The sequence below is a fragment of the Hyposmocoma kahamanoa genome, unplaced genomic scaffold, assembly GCF_003589595.1.
Source record: "Hyposmocoma kahamanoa isolate Upper Pololo Valley unplaced genomic scaffold, ASM358959v1 81, whole genome shotgun sequence".
Lineage (NCBI taxonomy): Eukaryota > Metazoa > Arthropoda > Insecta > Lepidoptera > Cosmopterigidae > Hyposmocoma > Hyposmocoma kahamanoa.
The window spans coordinates 7,940,163-7,962,907 of NW_020654080.1; the positions used below are offsets into that span (position 1 = coordinate 7,940,163).

The 22,745-nt window shown below is 37.3% G+C and overlaps 1 protein-coding gene across 1 annotated transcript in view; it reads right to left on the reverse strand.

Moving 5' to 3' along the window:
* The window catches only part of LOC113234162 (GTP-binding protein Rhes), a 65,465-nt gene extending 50,681 nt beyond the window's left edge, over positions 1-14,784 (reverse strand). The window contains exon 1 of the mRNA XM_026469436.1: positions 14,417-14,784. Coding sequence (XP_026325221.1) covers positions 14,417-14,784 — 368 coding nt within the window. The remainder of the gene's footprint in view (positions 1-14,416) is intronic.
* Positions 14,785-22,745: the final 7,961 nt, after the last annotated feature.

Genomic DNA, 22,745 nt, shown 5'->3' on the forward strand with positions numbered 1-22,745 from the left:
TTTCACAAGTCGCTCTACTGCTGCTAAAAAGGGGTTTGTTGCCTACTACTAATTGATTCCGCATTTAAAAGAGTTCTACTACTCTTTGTGAAAGAGTTTGTTCAGAGAAGTGATGCCATCTTACCTATTTCTGCCGTCAAGCAGAATGTGAGCATTACTGCGGTCCGGTTTAGAAAGGTAAGGGTTCTGGTGAAATTACAGGTACATGGGACTTGTCAAGTTATGTCTCAGGGTTACGGGTGCAGTGGCAGTGCCCATAAGATCAGTGCGATTTGAAGTTCTGAATGTCATCTACTAAGTATAGTATTTGATGGCATAAATGCTTATAATTTTTTATTTAAAGAAAACACCTCAAAAGTTTGCGGAATTACATCTATTTACCAAGTTTTCTTGAAACCGGTTAAAAGAAAGTGTGTGAAATCCAATAAATCGGATCATCCCGTAATTTGTCACCCTCAAAAGTGTAATATTTTCTTGAACGGGACCACAACACTTTCCGAAAACTGTTCACTTGAGAACCTTTCTTAAAGCGCTTAATAAAATACTTATTAGCTAAACAATAGGGAATCGGACAATTTTTCAGAAAATAATTAAAATTAACCGAAATTGATACATTATGCTGCCAAGAAAAATATTATAGTATTTATATAAAGCTTTGCAGTCCCTAAAACTATATTTAAATGTAATTAAAAATATATTGCCACTTAAAAGGTGCTAGTTGTCAACTCAGAACGCATGACGTCATTTGTAGGTAAACAAACTACCCTCCATGGGCTCCGCGGCCGAACGGTTGCCATCCTAGGGGTCTACTCTCGATCTCCGTCCGACATCCGTCTGAAACAATTACTGTCAAATAAGTAATATTCGACAAAATTAAAAGACAAGTATCAAGTATGAAGCTTCATTCGCAGCACGCGTCTTTTCATTTGGTCAAGTATTGCTTATTTGGCAGTAATTGTTTCGGACAGATGTCGGGATCGAGCGCAGAGGTCCTGCGTTCGATCCCCGGGCCAGAGGAAATATTTGTACGGCCTACATTTATTTCTCTCATAAATTTGAGTATAAATTGAATTTTTCTGTGTGTATATCCATGGCACCCGCAACTCAGGGTTTCCCTAGTGCAGTGCTATGAGAATGTGCGTTATCCATATTATATTATTTACCATTTGCGAGAATTTTACGTACCAATACAACATCGGAGAAAGTACAAGTGGCAACACGTAAACAAATGTTTCTTTGCTTACCTACTACATATGATGTCGCGTGGAGTGTTTGTATTAGCAGTTAAAAATGTTTATAATAAACGAAATATAGCATGCACGTACGCAACACACACATTTGAGTACATATTATAAAACAAAATAAATAAAATAAAATGTTTCTTTATTTAGGTATCCTCCCATTAGCAAATTTAATATTAATTTAATTAAATTTCATGTTTAACATTACATTACTTAACATTAGATTACGTTACATTACATAACAATTAAATTGAATTTTATTAACGGAAAGTTATTATTGCTTATGAACTAAATAATTTTGAATTAAATTAAATTGAATTTACAATACAAATAATAGCATAATTATAATTAATTAATATATAATATTATAATACTACTATTTGTTTTTTTAACAAGCAGTTACATTTTATTTCAGGAATCACCCCATAATTAAAGAACTATAAAGTGAATCTCTCGAACTAGACTGTCTCGTGTAGGGGCAGACGCGAAGCTCTGGATCCAAGAGGGGTGAGGCGCACGACAGCGGATTTGCTGACGTGGCGCTCACATGACGATGCACGGGAGGCACGTGACGATGATCTTATTACGATGTTGATACGTAGCCCCAGTTGCATGAGCGGTAGCGATTCGCTCAGTTTCATGATGTCAGACACTATGAATATACGAGTAGTAGGTATAAGTTCTACATGCGATGCAATTCTTGTTATACGACAATTTGTATTATAATATTTGTATAAAGATATTAATAGAAAAGTTCATGAACCTAGCACAGTATTAAACCGAAACAAAGATTTTTGTAAATCATATATAGGATTAAAACTCCTTTTCGCACCCATTGGTGTGCTATTATTGTATAAAATTCAAACTTCGCAGTTTTACGGAATTTGACGATTGCATTGTTGCGTTTTATTGTGCTGCATATAGAGAATTTTTAATTTTCTCCTAAAATACAGTCATTTTCAGTCTACATTACGCAGTGGATCTGATTTACAATATCAAATATCGCAACATCGATGGTTTTTCTATCGAAAACGTTACCTCAATTTATTATTACAGTGAAAGTTTTTTTAATTGACGGTACTTCACATCAACAGGACACTATATCGAGGTCTATACATCGACGTGTACGCTACGTCGAAAGTACGCTGCATCGGTAGTACTCTATATCGATGATACGCTACATTCAATGTTTGAATTCTCAGATGTTTTTTTAAATAATATTTTATTATTAGTCATAATTTATAACGCCTCTAAACATGCCTGTAACAGTTGCAGTGTCACAAAGAGCTTTAAAACACAGTACGATGATCTGAGGGGCTGGCCGTCTCTGACATAAGTTGATAAGTCTTATGTGGCTGTCATTTCACCAGCGCACTACTGCTTGGCGGAAGAAACGGGTAAGGTGGGTACTTACCTAGACGAGCTCTTTCACAAGGAGCTCTACTGCAGCTAAAAATATATTGCTTCTTTTTAGTTAAAATAATTTTACCGAGTGCTTTCAGCATAAAACGGGGCAATCCATTTTATTGGCGGTACTAATAAACGATTGTACCACTCATGTAAATTTATTAAATAAACGACTAAGCGCTAGATAGGTAAATTGAACTCAATATTGAAGCTAGAGCCATGCGAGTAACCTATTGGATCGTTATCTCACTAATTGGTGCAAGTCGATATTTCATCATCCGTTGTGTATATAGGGGGAAACTACACTGTGATTGCCTACGGCATTCGAAATCTGTATCATGAATGAACAAGAAATATGATAAAATTTCCTCGTAATAATTTATTTTACGCCATTTATATACACTTTCTTCACATTACTTTAGGATATACTCCTTTTTTATGATATATGTGACGGGACGAACAAGCTTGGTGGTGAGCGCCTTTCCATAACCGTTGCAGTGCCACTTAGAGCTTTAAATCTCAAAGATTTGAGAGACATTGCTACTACGCCTGTCACCCTGGGACATAAGTTGACAAGTCGCATGAGTCTTTAATTTCACCAGCACCTTTACCCGTCAAAACCGGAACGCAGTAGTACTATAATATAATTACTGCTTGGCGACAGAAATAGGTAAGGTGGCAGTACTTCCCTGGACGAACTCTTTTTAAAAGGGAGCCCTACTGCTACTAAAAATGTCACCGGTAAGAAAGTGGTACTGATGTGCGCTGCCTACCCTTGTACTGTCTCCGGTTCACAAAACTCATTACCAGGGAGGAACGTTAACAAATTAATAATTTTATTCACACCCAAAGTTAATCGAAGAATTTACGAGACAAAGTTAACGAAGTTTTAATCTGTTGCCTTGGGACTGGAATATTTTATTACCGGCAACCAAGTCTATTCATACTTTTTTTTCCTTTCTGGTATTTAGACGGACAAATCAGTGCCTCCGGTGACAAACGAAATAAGTCGAGTTGCTTCAGCATGTGAGTTCGTCCAGGGAACAACCACCTTATCTATTTCTGCCACCAAGTAGTAATGTATGCATTACTGCATTTCAGTTTTGAAGGGTAATGGTGCCGGTGAAATTTTAGGCACATGAGACTTGTCAACGTGTCTCAGAGTGTAAGGCGCACTGGAAGTGTTCCTCAGATCTTTGCTGATCTAAGCTGAGCGTGGGCCCTGCAGCGGTTACGGACAGGTGTGTCGCTTAAGACATAAAAAAAACATCAGCACGTTTAGAACTGAAACGTGCTGATGGTAACCCATATAAAACACGCTTAGTATGAACACAGTGCTGAAGCTTGCTGAGAAGTGTGGTCCAGCCCTAATGTTTCAAACAAGACCGGCAACACAGGGGACAAAGGATAGTATCTGATGGGAGCTTTTATAAAACGGGTATAATGCTGCTAAATGTTATAAAGAATAAGGTATTGAAAAAAGAACCACGTTGTACTCGTTCTAAGTTAGAAGGAGTACAATGTGGTTCTTTTTTCAATACATTGTACTCCTTCTAACTTAGAACGAGTACAATATATTTCTTGTGGAAATTCGTTCCACTTAAAGTAAGAGAGTTAATTTGTAACAATTGTAACGAAGAGATGAACGAAGAGTTCTTGAATGACATCCTAAAATGTTATAAAAGTTGTAGGGACTATTCTCAGTATAATTTAAAAAATATGACTTGCTAAATGTTCTACAAAACTATCATTAAAGATTCGGAATTATTGTACAATATTTCTGGGAGCATTAAATATCAGAAGTTGATTGTTACTTTAATTAGTAATAAAAATATTTGGTTTATTTAGTTTTTTATTTTATTCTCTTAGATTGTAGAAATTGCGAACAGTTTAGGATTCCCTCCGCATTCCAGACAAAGACCTATATTACCGGACATGTCCGGAAAAGTCCGGACGTACGGCAACTCTACTTCTACAACTTTTCTCCACGTCAACCAAATGGAATAAAAAATATAATGGAATGGTTTAAAAAATAATGGAATACTAAAGATTTTTATTTTAATTATTAATACAAAGATCGAACTTAAAGAAAAATTCCATCGATCTGTCGATGATGCGTCTGTGCCATACCAGGGCGACTTTTTCTTTGTGTTGGACTTTTGTATTACAACAAACTAGTGAAATCATTTCACGAAAAAAGGAATCATAATCAGAATTTCAAGATAGTAAAACATCATAATGTTCATTACAATCAACACTGAATTTTATTTATTTACTTAAAACATGACGCACGTTACTGAATTCAGTAACATAACGGTACAATTTGTCCAGCAAGCACAAGATACGTAAATATAAAAAACATCTTTTGTCTGAACAGGTATGTGTTCTTTTGTGTTAAACCTTTTAAAGTTTATTGTAAATGATTATCACTAGTATCAGGTTTCTTACCACGGTATGACTTCTTTTTATTTTCCCGATATTTCGGAACGGTTGCACGCTCCATGGTCACGGGTTGACTGGACGGCGGCAGATGACAGCTTTATGAGCAGACATATCTGTCTACCCTCTTGCGCTGTCGACGACTACCTTCATCGCGATTTGTTGTGGCGTTACCATTGTCACTCACTTTTTTCACACAAACCACACTCACTGTATCCACACGCGAAACAGAACTCGAGGTGTTTTTGTTTTTATTACTGCACGCACTAAGAACCGGATTCCATGCACTGGACAGTTTAAAACCATCATCACGGTTAAATGTTTTGTACTTCGTGATCTCGATGGCTTCTCGTACCAACCGTGGTATAACCGGAGAGTACCTGGGGGCTATGCAACTCGATCCAGTGGTCAGTGTCAGTCTGTGTGAGATGTTGTGCTATAGCCGACTTCTGTGCATCATTGTTTTTTACTGCTCGGATGTGTTCCTTCATACGATCGACAATTGTTCGTTTAGTCTGACCGATATACGAGCTCCCACAATTTGTTTTTTATTTGTTAATAATACGAGGGATGTGCGATGTTGAAAAACAAGTCGATATAGTCCATCACAGTGTTTCTAACAGTAACGATTAGCAAACTAGCGATTAGTAATTGATAGATTAAACAAAATGATAAAATGTTAGAATCCCCACATTTTCCTCACATATCCTCACAAAATCCCCAATCTAGTTGAAACTCCCCACAATTTGGGGAATTCCCCACAAATTGGCAACACTGGATACAATAGTCGTAATTTGCGCTCAGGCCGGTCATGGCCGGCATTTGTTTGTTGACAAATAAGTGATAAAAACAATTGAAATGAGCGCGTAAGCTACTGTACTTCAATGTTATGTATGTGTATTGTGCCGTTCGTCAATAGAATACAGTGAAATCGTTGTGTGAAATGTGGTTGGCGTGAAGAAATAACCTCAATTTTGTAATGAAAATTTTATTTCTTCCAACATAATTTAGGTATGTCATTAAAATATTCCTTATATTTAAATGACATGAGAATTTATCCACCTTTCTAGTCATGTATAACACATTCCATATAATTATACATAATAAGGTTTTTTTGCGACAAATTGGATTTTTTCGATTGTTTTCTTTTTGACCTAGTGTTTTGAAAAAATTTTTATTACATAATACGCTCACTATTCTCTATAACATTTATAAAGGTTTTATAATACTGTCAAAAGAAAAAATCGCTTAGAAACATCGCGTTTTGTAGACAATCACAAAAGCTTCTTAAGAGTGAATATTCTTCTTCAAGATCAACTACATAAAGCAAGTAAAAATAATCTTTTCGTATTCTAAAGTGTTTCTATAGATAAAGCTATAGACAAAATGCAACAGTGTTTTGAAAAAAGCTTTAAATTCTTATCGCCATTTTATTTTTAAAGAATGACTATGAAGAAGCCGAGAAAATTTTCTTTTCTTTTTTTAAAAAAGTAAATCTAAGTTGAAATTAGCTTGAAGAAGCCTAGAACTTTTTGGAAATGGTTTGTTTTGTGAGTTATTTTGTATATTTAGGCTTTCTATAAATATTTAAAACCGAAAATCGATTGTATTTTTACTGTATTCTTATCTAGTTTACATCTTATACATAAATATTTAAAATTTAGCGAGCGCATTACTTTTATGACAGGTTTTACATCACTTTTCACAATGTATTTAAAGTACCACATCAATTCGCGCTTTCTAGCCGATTAAACATTGCGGGAAAAAGTCAGAAATATTGTATCTAATTTCGCCATGTTGCAATTTTGGTAGTTTATATTTTGTAAGCCATTAAACTTGAAATCTATTAGTATTAAGAGAATTGCGTCTTACGTTTGTAACGCTTTAGTATTTTGGTTTTAAAATAGCGTTACTAAGAAAACTATCATAGACTATAACTTATCTTAAAACTGTCTCCATCACTAAATAAAAACTATCTACATTCTACAAATGGTCTTGTAGCATTCTAGAAGGGTTACTTGAGAAAAAAGATAAGAATCACTCTTAACCCTACCTACAGATAGTTTCTCAAAGCTCTCTTGTGCTATCTACTAATAAAGTTGTGCCCACTTTTACTTTGAATTATCTAGAAACCTTCTTCGAGATATCTTGAGGGAATTTGAACTCTTAAAATATTCAATCGAATTAAATTCTATTAGATATTTTATAGTATACATATATTTAGATATGGGGGTGCGGCTTGAGGGGTTCTGCTGAAATTACAGGCACATGGGACTTGTTAACTTATGTCTCAGGGTGACGGGCGCAGTGACAATACCCTTCAAATCTTTTGCTATGGACAGGCATGTCGCTTACCACTAAGCGCATGATTAGCTCGTCCCCTCACTTAGAATCATAAAAAAAGATTCCTTACTTACTGTCCTATTTGTTTAAGTCGCTTAGGGTACGTTCAAATTAGACGCTTAATAATATAATCTCAGTACAGAGTACTAAAAAAACCGACCTCAAAAGTACGTGGAATTACGTCTATTTGCTAAGTTTCATTGAAATATCGCCTAGTTCGCCACTATACAGGAGATAATAAAAATAGATTCTCACTACGACACTACTCAAAGTATATCGAGAGAAAAACGCCTTGAATTGGAGAAATAGCAAAATCAACTAAATAATTGCTAAAAGTAATTGCTCCTAAATTAAAGTTAGGCGCTCTTTATAATAATGCATCTTCATGCGTGAACAGCCATCCTTTGAGGTGGATGATTTTCTTCAAAATGAAATGGGACCACTATGGAAATACCCCCTGTCCAACAAAAAAAAGAATCATGAAAATCGGTTCACAAATACCGGAGTTATCGCGTAACATACATACAAAAAAAAAAGAAAAAAAAAAAGAACATACAGTCGAATTGAGAACCTCCTCCTTTTTTGAAGTCGGTTAAAAAAGCGCAGCAGTGGTGCCACTATTAACTTTATTTATATTAACAATATTTAGAAGCGCAGTTGCGGCGCCACTGTCGTTTTGCAGTCACAATTAGTAAACTAAAATTACTATACACTTCTATGATCTTCTATTTACTGGTATCAACAGGTAATAGAACAAGAAACTTCAACGAGTTTTGACATGTAAGTCAAGTGGTAACTGCTAGGGGATGCACGATTTATTGCTTTGAATTGATTGTTTCGTTCAATCGTAATGGATCATATGCCTCTGAATCGCTCCACAGATCGGATCGTATGCTCTTGAATCGATCTCATAAAAATTGTTTCAAGATAATTTCGATTAAAAAAATTATTTTGACAGCCTTACTGGCTTCAGTCGGTTATGACTTTCATTTAGAGTGATACTAGCCAGTGAGAGAGAGACGACGACGTTTAGAAGTAGCGATAATCGCCAAATATTGTCGACTTATTATACTTGGATGTTGCCAAACTGCTTTTCTTGCAAGCCAATATAAAATTATTACAAATCGTATTAATAAATTACATTATTAACACGATCGATTCGATTCGTCTGATGATTTGCAATTTGCTTAAAAATCGCATTGAAATGAATCGATACAAAAAATTGCTGGATCATATAAACTTGAATCGATCTTCCTAAAAATCGAATTGTAATGGTATCCATAGTAACCGCCCGGCTCAAACTTAAGAAGGCAATATTAATATTTTCTCCTTACCTTTTATACTACGGGGTAACCTACGAGTATTAAACAAAGTTTCAGGGACTTTGTCTGAACATGAAGTTCGATTCTCACGCCTTACCGTTTTCCCTCACTGGAGCTAAATATTTTAAGTCCCTTCAAGATTTGACTTAACCAGAGATGTCCAAACTTTTTATTATAGATTTTATTAAAATTCATCAACTTCCAACATGTTTTTGACAGCCAATATAGTGCTATTCACTTTAAGGCGAGGTTGCCTAGATTTTAGGTAAACCGTGGGGAGTGGCTCCTCGCTGTAAATTAATATGAATAAAATAAGAACAACCGGAGAAAATTTGACACAGATCCGACGTCGACAAGCGCCCGATGGCGATTGACGGGGCAACGGCCGGCGTGGCGTGTTGGTAAACCGCTAGGCAATTTGTAATTTTGAGATAAATTTGGATTTAATAACTATGTTCAGTTGAAAACTTGAAAATTTAAATTTAGCAGGTTCTCTATAGTACTAAAAGACAAATATCTCCATATAGAAATTATGTACAAAGTTAGATATTTTAGTCTTAAATAATATGTATTAGACTTTTATTATAGCCAATTTTCAGGATTTTATTTAGTCAGATAAAGTCCATCGTATCGTGTAACAAATTATCACATTCTTTAGACAATATCCTTACGTGTATCAAATATTTTTTTGCAAGACCGTTATATAATAGTAAGTACCTAAACCATTTTGTGATATAGCAAAACAGTTTTTCCCGCTTCTACTCCGATGACTCGCCTTAATAAATTTATCTGTAGAGCGAGAAGCTTTATTAAAAAAATACATATTAGGTTTAATACATTTCTCTAACCGAATATAGCTTGTCAAAACGGAGGGAAAATTACTCAATTTTAATTGTATTATTTCAATACAATAACCCTGTAGTTAAATACGTTATCAACTACGGACATGCTTACTATAGACTTTTAAACGTACCTGTTTTAATGCTGACCAAGCCGTCTCTATGTAGGTAAGACCGTGTAACTAGCTCCACATTTCCACTCCACGTGTTTGTTGTGAAATGTTTACTTGTTTGATATGCCTATTATAAGAAAGTATTATATAGGTACATACGCACTACCTGTATAGTGTGAGTTATTCCATTTATGGAAAGCTAAAATTTTGGTCAACACCTACCTGATTGGGATTCTCATGTATCACAACACATTAACCTCTCTTGCACCCCTGTTTTTTCGCTGACATGGACACCTTGTAAATTAAAATATATACATAGTAATATTATAATAACATAGTAATCACAATAATTAAAAAGTAATAGAAAATACAACCTGCCATTATGCTTAGCGTTTGTGGACTATGAGAAAGCCTTTGATTCGATCGAGATTTGGGCAGTACTACAGTCTCTACAACGGTGCCACATTGACTATCGATATATCGAAGTGTTTGTACAGAAAAGCCACTATGTCAGTTCGACTCCAGGACCAATACACAAGGCCTATCCAATTGCAAAGAAAAGTGCGACAGGGAGACGTCATTTCTCAGAAATTATTCACCACTGCATTGGAAGCTGTCTTCAAGTTACTGAACTGGAAAGAACTCGGCATCAACATCAATGACGAGTACATTACTCGCATTCGATTTGCTGACGTTATATCGTGGTTAAGGCAGAATCGTTGGAAGAGCTTGGCACCATGCTCGGTGACCTCAATACAGTTTCCAAGCAGGTAGGTCTAAAAATGAACATGGACAAGACGAAACTTATGTCGAATATCCATGTCGTACCCACCCCTATAACAGTCTACTCTCGATGTTGTTGACGAGTATGTCTACCTCGGACAAACCAGCCAATTAGGCAGGGCCAATTTCGAGAAGGATGTCAATCGTCGAATCCGGGTTCGATTGGGCAGCTTTCGGGAAGCTCCGGGACGTCTTCTCGTCCACAATACCGCAGTCCTTGAAGACAAAATTCTTCGAGCAGTGCGTGTTGCCAGCCGTGTGCAGTGTTGGGCCTCATAAAAAAGCTCGAAGTTGCTGAACGAGAGGTTCTTGAATGGAGACCACGAACCGAAAGGCGTTCAGTGAGACCACCGCCTACTAGATGGATGGATGTCCTGGTAAGGGCGGCTGGTAATCGATGGATGCATGTCGCGTCCGATCGGCTGCTCTGGAAATCTTCGAGGGAGGTCTTTGTTCAGCAGTAGACGTCTTCCGGCTGATATGATAATGATGGGAAAATACAACTAAGCGATATGGACAAAAAGTTTAACGACATCAGCACGGATTTTCAGTCTTTACCCATAGTTAGCTAGCTTGCTGCACTAAGCCAGTGTGCGGGGTATACACCAGCTATATCTAATTTAGGTAATAACTAGTAATAAGTTAAAGTTTAAAGGCTGCCGGCTCTCCGTGTAAAATTACTTTTTTTATTTTTGTAGGTTGGAATGGACCCAATATGAACACTTTGGGAAGCGTCGGCCTAAACTATGGATGTCAGTTTCAAACTAACAGCAGAGTTTTAAAACTTTGATGAGTTTCAAGGATTTAAGGCATACTTTACTATGAAAAACTAATTTGTTTTGTTCCAGGCGCGTTTAAATGTTTATCCTTCAGTAAATTACTTACATATACTCATGCCTTTGGATCTGTTTACCCCGCAGGGGCTATCCGTCCCATTTTGCACGATCCTGATAAATCTCTTTTGCTTAACTTACATTCAATAAACTTTTCGTATAATTCTACTGAGTAGAGTATGACATAAAAATGCGTGTTATCATTTTTATGATGTTTATTGAAGGTATGGAAGTAGAAACGTATGCACTATATTGTTATCGAATCACGACATTAATTTAAATATTTTATTTATCCGACGACCTCCATGATCAAGTTAAGAGTTCGTCCAGTAATGTCAGCATTACTGTCTCTGGTTTTGAAGGAAAAGGGTGCTGGTGAAAGTACAGGCAAATGAGACTTATCAACTTATGTCTCAGAGTGACGGGCGCAGTAGAAATGCCCCTCAAATTTTTGCGATTTAATATTGATATAATAAAAAAAATGGGTTGCACACCGGTTTTCATGGTGTTGCCCTCTCTGAGGTGCCGGGTTCGATCCTCGTCAATCCCCGTCAATATTGAAAAAGTTACTTTTCTATTCTCTCGGATCTTGGTGTTTGTGGTATCGTCGTTGTTTCCATTTTCCATAACACAAGTGCTTTAGGCTCTTACTTTGAGATCAAAGCAACATAGTGATGTGGTCTAATAAAATATTTATTTTGTTCACTTTGTTTCATTAAGAATTATGTTTTATCGAAATAAGAAATAAAAAAAACGGTGTTAACGGCACGCTGACGGGCGGCCGCCGTTGCGAAAAACCATCTTTGACGAGATAGGAAATTATGTTGTTTCATTGACTTACAATTATATGGACGTCGGGTCCGCGCTAAAAAGTGTCCGCACTAGTAAGGCGCTAAAATCGTATACAGAGCGCCAAACTGCGCTTTAGTCTTTATTTGTTCGACTGACAGCGCGATATTGCGATGACATTACAATTTAAATTTCGAATAGGTTGACTTGGGACATTTCTTTCGTGGTTTTTGTATTAGACCCGTCGTCCATTTATTTGTAAGTCAATGTGTTGTTTTGTTTGAATTTATAGTGAAAAGATGTTTTAATAATTTATAGCAGTCACTGATGGTCCATTTCTATGTCTACTGTAAAGATTTTATTTATAGTCTCGTGGTTTGTATAGTTATATTGATAATATTGATATTTCAAAATTGTAATGATTAACGTTGTACTAATTTTTGTTTTGTGTCTTGAACTCTGCAAATGCTTCTTAGCATAACATTGTTTATCTTTTCGCTTTAGACAGTAATGCCAACATTACCAAAATCCAAATAACTCAGTGCCCATGTAAATGCGTACAATAGTTGCTGGGACATTAAATAATTTAACAAAGAACTATAATTTTTTTTCTTAATCTATTTTCCGATTCGGGGTGACTTCGACATGTATCAACACGGTGTAGACGTTGACAATTTGTAATTCGATTTTCATGTTAATTAACTAACATAATTTTAATGTTTTTATGATACCAAGTGAAGGGACGAACATATTGTGTGCTTGGTAGTAAGCGACGTCTCTCCATAGCAGTTGCAGTGCCACGCAGAGCTTTAAATCGCAAGGATGTATGATGTGTGTCAGAGTGACGGGCGAACTCTTTCTCGAGGAGCTCTGCTGCTATTAAAATAGATTTCTCAGATTTTTGCGATTGCTACACATTTGATATGAAACTTTTTTAGATTTAAAATCAGTCATTCATGAGCCCGAAACGTTGGTTTGTTTAAAAATAAATACCCCACAATAACCCACGTAGGTGTGACATGTCACAAGATGTGTGAATGGGGGTCCAGGGGTGTTACACTAATCTAATGTGACTGCGGTGCCCCAACACAGTCTATGCAGCACTTGCTCGTGTGCACCTGGTGCCCTAACAACATATTAGAATATAAGAAGTAGGTTGCCCTACTTTTAGATGCCTCCAAGCAAACTAACAGCGCAGCTTGTATGTGTGCGCAGCCGTCGCGCGCAGTGTACGGACGCACACGCGTGCAAAGGCGCATTGATACGACCAGTGTTGTGCAACGTTAGAGCACCACCGTTAACATATGCAAATGTGTGCGTACGTACACGGCGGACGCGCAACATGCTAGCCACGCTGCGACGTTAGTACCTACGGAGTTGCCATACTTGTTCTTATTCTACTGTACTAATAATACATGTACGAGGGAAGATGTCGACGCGGCCGCGGATAGCGGAGTCAAGGTGGCAACATACTGTTCAAAGTCAGTATAGTCCTAAAATAGAAGAAGCATTGACACGATATGAAGGCAAATCAATGTTTTTCAGAATCCTTTCCTAAAATGCAGTTTTAATTGTGTGGAAATTACGTATACATATTATTAATGCTGTCAATCCTCGGCGCCGGTTCCGCCACGCCATAGAAGCGCAAAATTTGCATTTAGACTCTGTTGCAGATTGTCACAATTTGCCCCTTTGATTCCCTGATTTATAGCCCGGCGTTAAACGCTAACGCGAGTGGACAACCCGCAAATTACAATCGTTCATTGGCGGTTGTTTGACCAATGGTTTTGTCCTTAATTCCAAAAGTTCCGGTGTGATCTTACTACTTTGATCGCGTTGTCTAAATAAACTCCTGTTGTTGAACATGGCGTCTTTTACTTAAATGGATAACTTCTGATTCATCACCTAATTATTAAGTTTATTTTCCGGAAAACTTTTTTTTTATAATATCAAGTGACGGGGCGAACAAGTCATGCGCCTGATGGTAAACTACACGCCTGTTCATAACAGTTGCATTGCCACCAGAGCTTTAAATCGCAAAGATCTTAGGGGTACTGCCATTGCACCCGTCAGTCTGAGACAAGTTGACAAGTCCAATGTGCCTGTAATTTTACCAGCACCCTTAATCTTCAAAACCGGAACACAGTAATGTTCACATTATTGCTTCGCGGCAGAAATAGGTAAGGTGGCACTTCCCTGGACGAACTCTTTCACAAGGAGCTCTACTGCTACTAATAACTGCTGATTAATGTTAAAATTTCTCTGTTGAAACATCATCGATGAGTTCATTAAGTAATTTATACTCACCCTAACATAACAAGTCTAAAGCAGTTCTTCGGCGGCGGTGCGGTCTCCTCACATCCTTGTGGCAGCGATGCGCTCGGTCCCGGCGTTGATGCCCGCTCCAACTCCGGTTCCTCAGTACCAGCTCCTCGTCGACACAGCCACGAAGTTCCGCACTTGTCCCGTGCATCTTCTGTAGGGGCAGCGAACTGGCAACGTCGCGGCGAACGCTGACGACCCGTAGTCGATAGCGCAGATTTCAAAGGCGATGTAGGTGCTCGAACAGGACTTGGTGAGGCCCTTACGGGACTAGGTGAAGCCCTGATTGGGGAAGTAGACACTTTAACTGGCGACGACTGAAGCGACACACGGTCTGCTGTCCCGTTCAACATTTTCGGTCCAATCCACCGCAATGAGTTTTCATACTTTGTACGTTTTTTGTTTTCATTTATTTTTTATATAAGTTTGAGTTCTTTTCAGGTGTTGTAATGCTTATTTTGTTTCATTGTGTAAGCTGGTAAAATTACATGTGAAAAAACGAGCCTTCAAAAGTCGTATCAAGAGCCTAATGCTTGAATTGCACAATTATCGTAACCACATTTACAACAACTGACTCACCGTCACCTGTCTTTCGATCATATGTTAAAGATAAAAGAACACCTGATTGTGTTAGTCACAAAGTTTTATTATTAATCCTAGCAACTTGAACATAACGCTTGTATGGTCCACCATCCGACTCGAAGGACCAAATGGTTGGATCTTTGAACGTCTAAGCTTTGCAGTAGTAGTTAAGTAGAGTAGGATGTTGAGTTGACGACGACGTGGAGATGACCACAATTTCCGTAACAAGTAGATGTATCAAGTAAACGTGCACGGTGTAAATTTAATTGCTGTGGTCGATCGCTAGGGAGGCGAGTAATGAACAGTCTTTTATGACCATTTACACGTGCGATGAGTAGGTTGTTAAGTTAGCAAAAATATTGTACGGTGCAAAAACCGTACAACGCTGTAATATTATTTCGACCCAACTACATTGGCACTCGAGCTACATTCGCACGACATCACATCTGCAAAATAGCATTGGAATACAGTCGAAAAGCAGTTTAAGTGTAGTGCGGCGAGCGTGCAGTTGTATCAACAGCATCATAACTATAAACAAAGTCTATTAGTAATTGGCAACCACCATGCAGTAGTATCCACTGCACATTAACTGTTTTTTTGTAATTGAATATGTTTACCTAAACGCGATCGATAAAAATATCAAGGTTAAAATCGAACAAATCTACGCCTGATTTAAATTCCACACTATCGAAAGACAAAAATTACGTTGACGATGGTCTGCAGCTTAACATTTATGCGATTTCGTCTGATAAATGTGTCTATCGTCAAAAACCAAGCAAATAGGTATCTCATCGTGCAACAACACCTGTAAACGTATTCTTACACTTCCGTCATCTGCGAGTTCCCAAATCTTTAAATTACAAGACGTCACGTCATTTTATTACACACTTAACCACATGTCTTCTGAGTCTAGACCCTTGTCACGTCAAAACTCAATCTTGGAGCGACAGTTTTCAATAGCACGTCGATAGTAAACGAGATTTCTGGATATCGTCATTTTGAGTTATGCTGAATTTGTACAAATGTTTCACATACGTTTCATCGTTTTTATTCCACATGGTTATTAATTTCAAATAAAAAGCAGTTCAAATTTTTTCAGTGGATTGTGTGATAAAGCTGCTAAATTCGAAAAGAGGTGATGAGTGGTTTCGAATATTAAATTGCAGTCTCAAAAGTTTTTTAATATGGTTCTGGTTTGGGTGTTCTTAACGCCCTAAGGGTTTCTTTAATCTGGTTCTCGTTAATATTAAAAACTCAAATTCTAACCTCGAAAGAAAGGCCCAAAGAGCTAACTCAAACGTCGCCGTCGGTGATAAATGAACTTAATAATTCCAAATTTTTCTTATAAAAAGAATTGTTATAATATACTTTTTAAACATAGATAGATGGGAATGTCGGATGCAGATATTAAAAAATATGCGGATGCGGATGCCCACATCTGTGGCATCCTAACGAATGCCTATGCTTCTATGGTATGCATGGTAAGTCGATGAGGTGAATGATTTGTAATTACTAAATGGGATACAAGAGCAAAGATTGTACAATATTAAAAACATGATAAACGTCCGCTATCGAATGGTTTTGAATTGGCCACCTGTGATACGACACGCTCCAGTGGCTCTTATCTGAATTCACTGTCCACGGGCGATCATGTCGAAACGGCCATGTATCCCTATAGGCTATTAGATTGCTTTACATTATTAACATCGTGGAACCCATTGCCGCTAGGTATCCATCCCGTGTATCGGGTTGATACCTATAATAATTGGGTTGTAGAATCAGGAGTTCTGACGTTTATGGCACGTTGGGGTCACCCGATTTAGAATCAATGGTGAGTAGGCAATGAATGAATGAACTAATGATATTTATTTGCTTAAAATGTGGTTTGATTAATTATACTTTAAAAAATCGAACTCTAAATTTTGCTACAGCGTGAAACACACTGACAGCGGGTGCGGGTCGGGCCCGCGTCGGGTCGGGTGCACGGCAACACGACATCCGCTTTCGCTGTGTTTGTTACCGCGGTCTCTTTAACTATATTGAAACGCATATGGAAGTCCTCGTCAAAATTAATCATTTGACCCCAAAAACAAGGTAACTGCTCTACATTGTTGAGGATTTCCTGCCTTTCTGCTGTTCCTTTGAGTCCGCAATTTCCATTTGTCATTTGTCTCAGCTATAGAGAACCATAACATTTTATTTTTATTGGAATTACATATATTTGCTAAGTTTTATTGAAATCGGTTAATGGAAAGTGGGTGAAATCCGATAAACCGGAGTCATCCCCTAATTTGCCGCCCTTAGAAATGAAATATTTTCTTCAAAATATATAATTTGAATGTGAAAAAAGAATCATCGAAATCGGTTTACAAATATCGAATTAACAAAAAAACACTCGAATTGATAACCTCCTTCCTTTTTAAAGTCGGATAAAAAGGTAAAATACATAAGCGCGTTTGCTCCGAGACTTTACAAATCTAGAAAATTCGGACCCACTTCGGATATCGTTTGTGCACTATAAGTCCGATTCGGATCCAAGAAAATACGAAACTACGAATTTTTATAATATGTTTTATATTCGAAAATAGAGAAAATACAAATATCGCTTGTACACTTAGAGATAAAATTATCCCTATTGCAGTTCGGATCGTCATTTCTCCGATTCGGAACTAATACGAATCGGACATAGTGTGCAACCGCCTCATATTTTTAACCAACTTCAAAAAAGGAGGAGGTTCTCAATTTTTTTTTGTATGTATGTTACGCGATAACTCCGGTATTTGTGTTGGAAAGGGGGTACTTCCATAGTGGTCCCATTTCATTTTGAAGAAAATCATTCACCTTTAAGGGTGGCTGTTCACGCATGGAAATTCATTTTTATAAATAGCTAACTTTAATTTAGGAGCAATTATTTTAATGGTTAATTTTGCTGTTTCTCCAATTCAAAGCGTTTTTCTCTCGATATACTTTGAGTAGTGAGGACCGATTATTATTATTTCCAGTGTCAAGTCCTGTACAGTGGCGAACTAGGGAATATTTCAATAAAACTTAGCAAATAGACGTAATTCCACGTACTTTTGAGGTCGGTTTTTTTAATACTCTGTACTGAGATTATATCATCTACATTTTGGCAGCTAAACAATTCTAAATCAATTTCTTTAAGTATTAAAAGAGTTATTAACATATTATCATAATAAGCTATTGTTATGTAAACAAAAATACTAAGTAGCGCAAGGAGAGAAATGAGCAAAATAATGGCGCGATCAAATGATAAATGTGAGAATGAAAAAGGCCCGCTCTGAATCTTAGCTGGTTCAAACGTCCTCATAACACTGGCAGCGTTACCGCGCTAAAAGTGATAAATTATATATGTAAAACTCAGGGGCTGAATATCAAAAAACCTTATCTAGCTGTCACAAAACAAACAAACATCGCACTCTTAGTGTAATAAGACAACAACTTTTGAGGAAGGAGGCTTAAAGATTCTACGGACGAAATTAGTCAACTTTTTCATGCTTATTAGCCGCTCACGCGATGCGCTCCTCCTACCGCAAAATGGCGGCTATTTGGTTTCGCAAATTAGAAAAGCATTCAGTTTAAATACAAGTTTTTATAAATAAAAATTATTATACTGCATTGCTAAATATATACCTCCGTACTACCAACAAAAACATCTCAAATAAAATGCAGTAATACACCGCAAATCCTGCACTTAAAAAGCACTAATGAAATTGTTGGTGTACTTGGATAAATATGATAATATTCCGTTTGAGTGGTTCTAACGTTTACCATGAAATTACTCCTTAAAGTATAGTTTATAAACATTTATATTCAGGGTAAACTTAAAAAACGCTACTTACGGTATGTTTTCAATAAATAAACACCGAAATCACCAGCTCAAACAATAACACACACGATAGTCGTGACGTATTTTTGAAGTAAAGTAAGTTGTTTATTTTTTTAAATGATAGACCCAGGCATTAAAAACTTTATGGTTTGCTAGAGTAGTTACCGAAATAGCAATTAATATTAATTCTTTTACCTGTTATAACTTTGATATCCGATAAATCGGTATAAAATCATCACCGGCACCTCTAGGTGTGGTATGCGTCTACGGCTGCATGTATCGCGTGAGCGACAGGAGTGTTATAAAATTTCACATAAACATAATTTGTTTCATTTGTTATTATTTATTTTATAGACAAAGTGCATCAACAGTAGTACATATACTCTTAGAGGACAGTGTAACTTTACATTAGGATTGTACTTATATGTCTACCTACTACAGACGTACACAGCATTTATGGAGAACTTATGCATTACTGGGGAAACGATTCGAGAATGTTTTTTTTTAAACATTACAGTAAGAATGAAAAAGTCAATGTCTATTCGAACGTTAATTTGGTTGTAAGTAGAGTATAATCTAGGTAGTGGACTGTGCAGAGTGTGGAGACTGTGGAGAGCAGACTTTCATATATGATAAAAGCACTTTTGACATATAATCACATAGGGTACGACATATGAGTTCCTAGACAACCCACTTCTCAGCATAGATGTCCTCTAACGAGATGGTTTCAGCCATAATCTCCACGCTTGCCTATTTCGGATTAGAGTCACAATTAGGTATTCCAAGATATTTGTGTAAACCTTCTCCAATATGCAGTTTTTCCTAAAGATGTTCCTTAATCTTAAGTGCACTAGAATTGTAAAACTCGGTGACCTTGGCCTCAAATCAAACTCGAACCTTATTACGTAGAATATACATAAGTGCCTTCCCTAGACTGTCATCCCAGTATAATAAGACAAGTATGGTAACTTCATACAAACGGAGCAGCGTGGCTTGCATATGTGCACGCCGACCACGTGGCGTGTACGGACGCACACATTCGCACAATCTCGCGATGCACTCGCATGCATAGCGCGCGTTGTCACATGTGCCATTAATTATAGAATTAAAGCGATCGCTCGGTATCAAAAAGGATAAATACATAAAAATATCAATATGTAAGTACTACATACGGATAAATTTCAATATACTAATTAATGATAACGCACGGACTCATAGCCCCGCACACGAAACTCTGTATCGCTGGTGCCACACACACAAAGACAACTACAAATTACACCCAAAGACACACGAGAGAAATAAATGTAGGCCATACAAATATTTCTCCCGGCCCGGGTATCAAACCCGGAACATCTGCGTGGCAGTCCAGAATGATAACCGTCCGGCCACGAAGGCAGTTTTATAGCACGAGAATACCTTAATTTTTATTTTATTATGATAACAAGTGACAGGATGAACAAGTCGTGCGGCTGGTGGTAAGCGACACGAAATGTTGCAGTGCCGCTCAGAGCTTTAAATCGCAAAAATTTGGCACTGCCACAAAATCCCCTGTAATTTCACCGCCACGTTTACGCTTCAAAACGGGAACCCAGTCAAGCTCACATTACTGCTTGGCGGCAAACATAGGTGTGGTGGCAGTACTTACCTCGACAAACTATTCCACAAGAATTCTACTGGCTACGGTCTAAGGCAAAGTTGTATGACATGTCTCGACTAGCTTCCATACGTCAATGACAAAACAGAAATGTAAGTTACAGCTGTAATAATATTGACATAATGGTACCCGTGTTAATTAATATATTTCAATTCGAAGTTTTGTTAGGGATGAGCAGTACATATAAAAATGTTGAGAAATCTCATGAAGGAAGAAACGGAATAAAAAATCACACTTCGACACGGAAAAGCATTAAATCCGTCAGAAAAAATGTTACGTCCATGTGTATGCTAAGAGCAAGAAAGACATAGATTTTGAGACTTTTCCGCCCTTAAAAAAAATTAAAAACTTGTCCATGCACATAAAGTTCTTTTTTATTTTTTATTTTTTTTATACCTGACAGGCAGATGACTTTTCTGACCAGCTCAAGCCAATTCAAGGTAATAAAGGTGGCAACTCAGACAGATAGACAGGGAAATACACATTCATTTAGTGCTAGAATTAACTCTGTTATAATTCTGTTAAATTGTACTTTTACCTATGTATTAGTAATTCAATGGAAGTGTTATAACGGAAACTGATATAAATACAAAAGTAAATCTTAGCGGAAACAGAAGCAGATGCGGAGGCGGAAGTGTAAATACTATAAATATCTCAACAAAATAGGTCCAAATAGGTCTTGTTTTCCGACTTGTTCACCTTGTAGTCGACTTCAAAAAAAGAGAGGGTTCTCAATTTGAATCTATTTTTTGTGTGTATGGTATGCGATTACATTACGGCATTTGTAAACCGATTTTGATGTTTCTGTTTTTGTTGGAAAGAGGAAACATCAGTATATTTTATAGGTCCCATTTAAATTTGAAGAAAATATTTCACCTCTTATGGCTGAATGATGAATTCCACCACTTAAGGTGGCAAACTAGGGGATGTATCCGGTTTCGCGTACTTTCTGTGACCGACGTCAGTAAAACTTGGCAAATAAACGTAATTCCACGAACTTATGAGGTCAGTTTTTTGTTATTGATTTCATAATTGCATTTAACACAACACAAAACTGTTAAAAATCGAACGCCGCAGCACCAAGCAATCCACGCGCGCACCAGTTACGAACGTTGTCAATTGTCCGATTAAAGTTAACTGCCTCGGTGGCCGAACGGTTACCATGCTGGTCTGCTACGCAGAGGTCCTGGATTCGATTCGCGAGTCTTGTTTCTCTTGTGAGTTTGGATGTCATTTTAGGCTGTCTATATGTGTGTCCATGGCACCCGCGATACAGGGTTTCTCTAGTGCAGGGCTAAGAATGCGTGCGTCAAAAAAAGTTACGTTACAAAAGTTGCAGAAACGAAACCGAAATAGATGTGAAGAAGTGTGCGGAACTTCCGCAATTGGGAAAGCAGAGGTAGAGATCTATTGCATCTCATCCGTAGAACAAAGACCTATGTGCAAGATGCTGCTTATTCTCCGGACATTGTACATTTCGTTTGTTGTGGATATCCACAGTCAAGATCGACTGTTGTTCGATTTATATTTCCGAAACGAAATAATAAATACATAAAAAATCTGAAACACCTTTAGATAAGCCTTTTTAATAACAAGATTATATTTTATCCTCTTCTTGCTGTATAATCACATCCGACTCTGTTCTTCAGATGAGTCGATCTCTGGATGGACACTGTTGGTGTCAGGTACACAATATGTTTCTTTCTTTATATACTATACTATCACATTACATTGCTCCGCCGGCGTTGTTATATACATATGTATACTCTCGCTGTACTAAAAAAATAGCTGTTTATTATAGAGTAAACCGCAAATTTTTGATACGCAATCATGTGAGCTTAGATGCGACCAAAGTGTCGATCAGTGCTGACAATAACAATTTATAGTGCCATAAAATGATAGTATATGTGTTTTATGCGCTATAAACAAGCTGTATTAACCCATAACCGTCACACTGTGTACATAAGGTTTGTCTGTCGAGAAGCAGAGCTGACGGCCTATCACGGCTACGTTTCGTTCGTACTCAGCTACAATCTTATACTATGGGGCAACTCAGTAGATTTAGACGAAAGTGTTCAAGGTTCAGAAGAAGTGTATTCGTGCATCAGTGGTGCGCGATTCGATAATTGCTGCAAACCGTTGTTCAAAAAACTGAAATACTGCCTTTGCCTTTCGTGTGTATGTATGTAAGTGACATCTGTGTATTTGTGAACACTCATCCTCAGTATTTT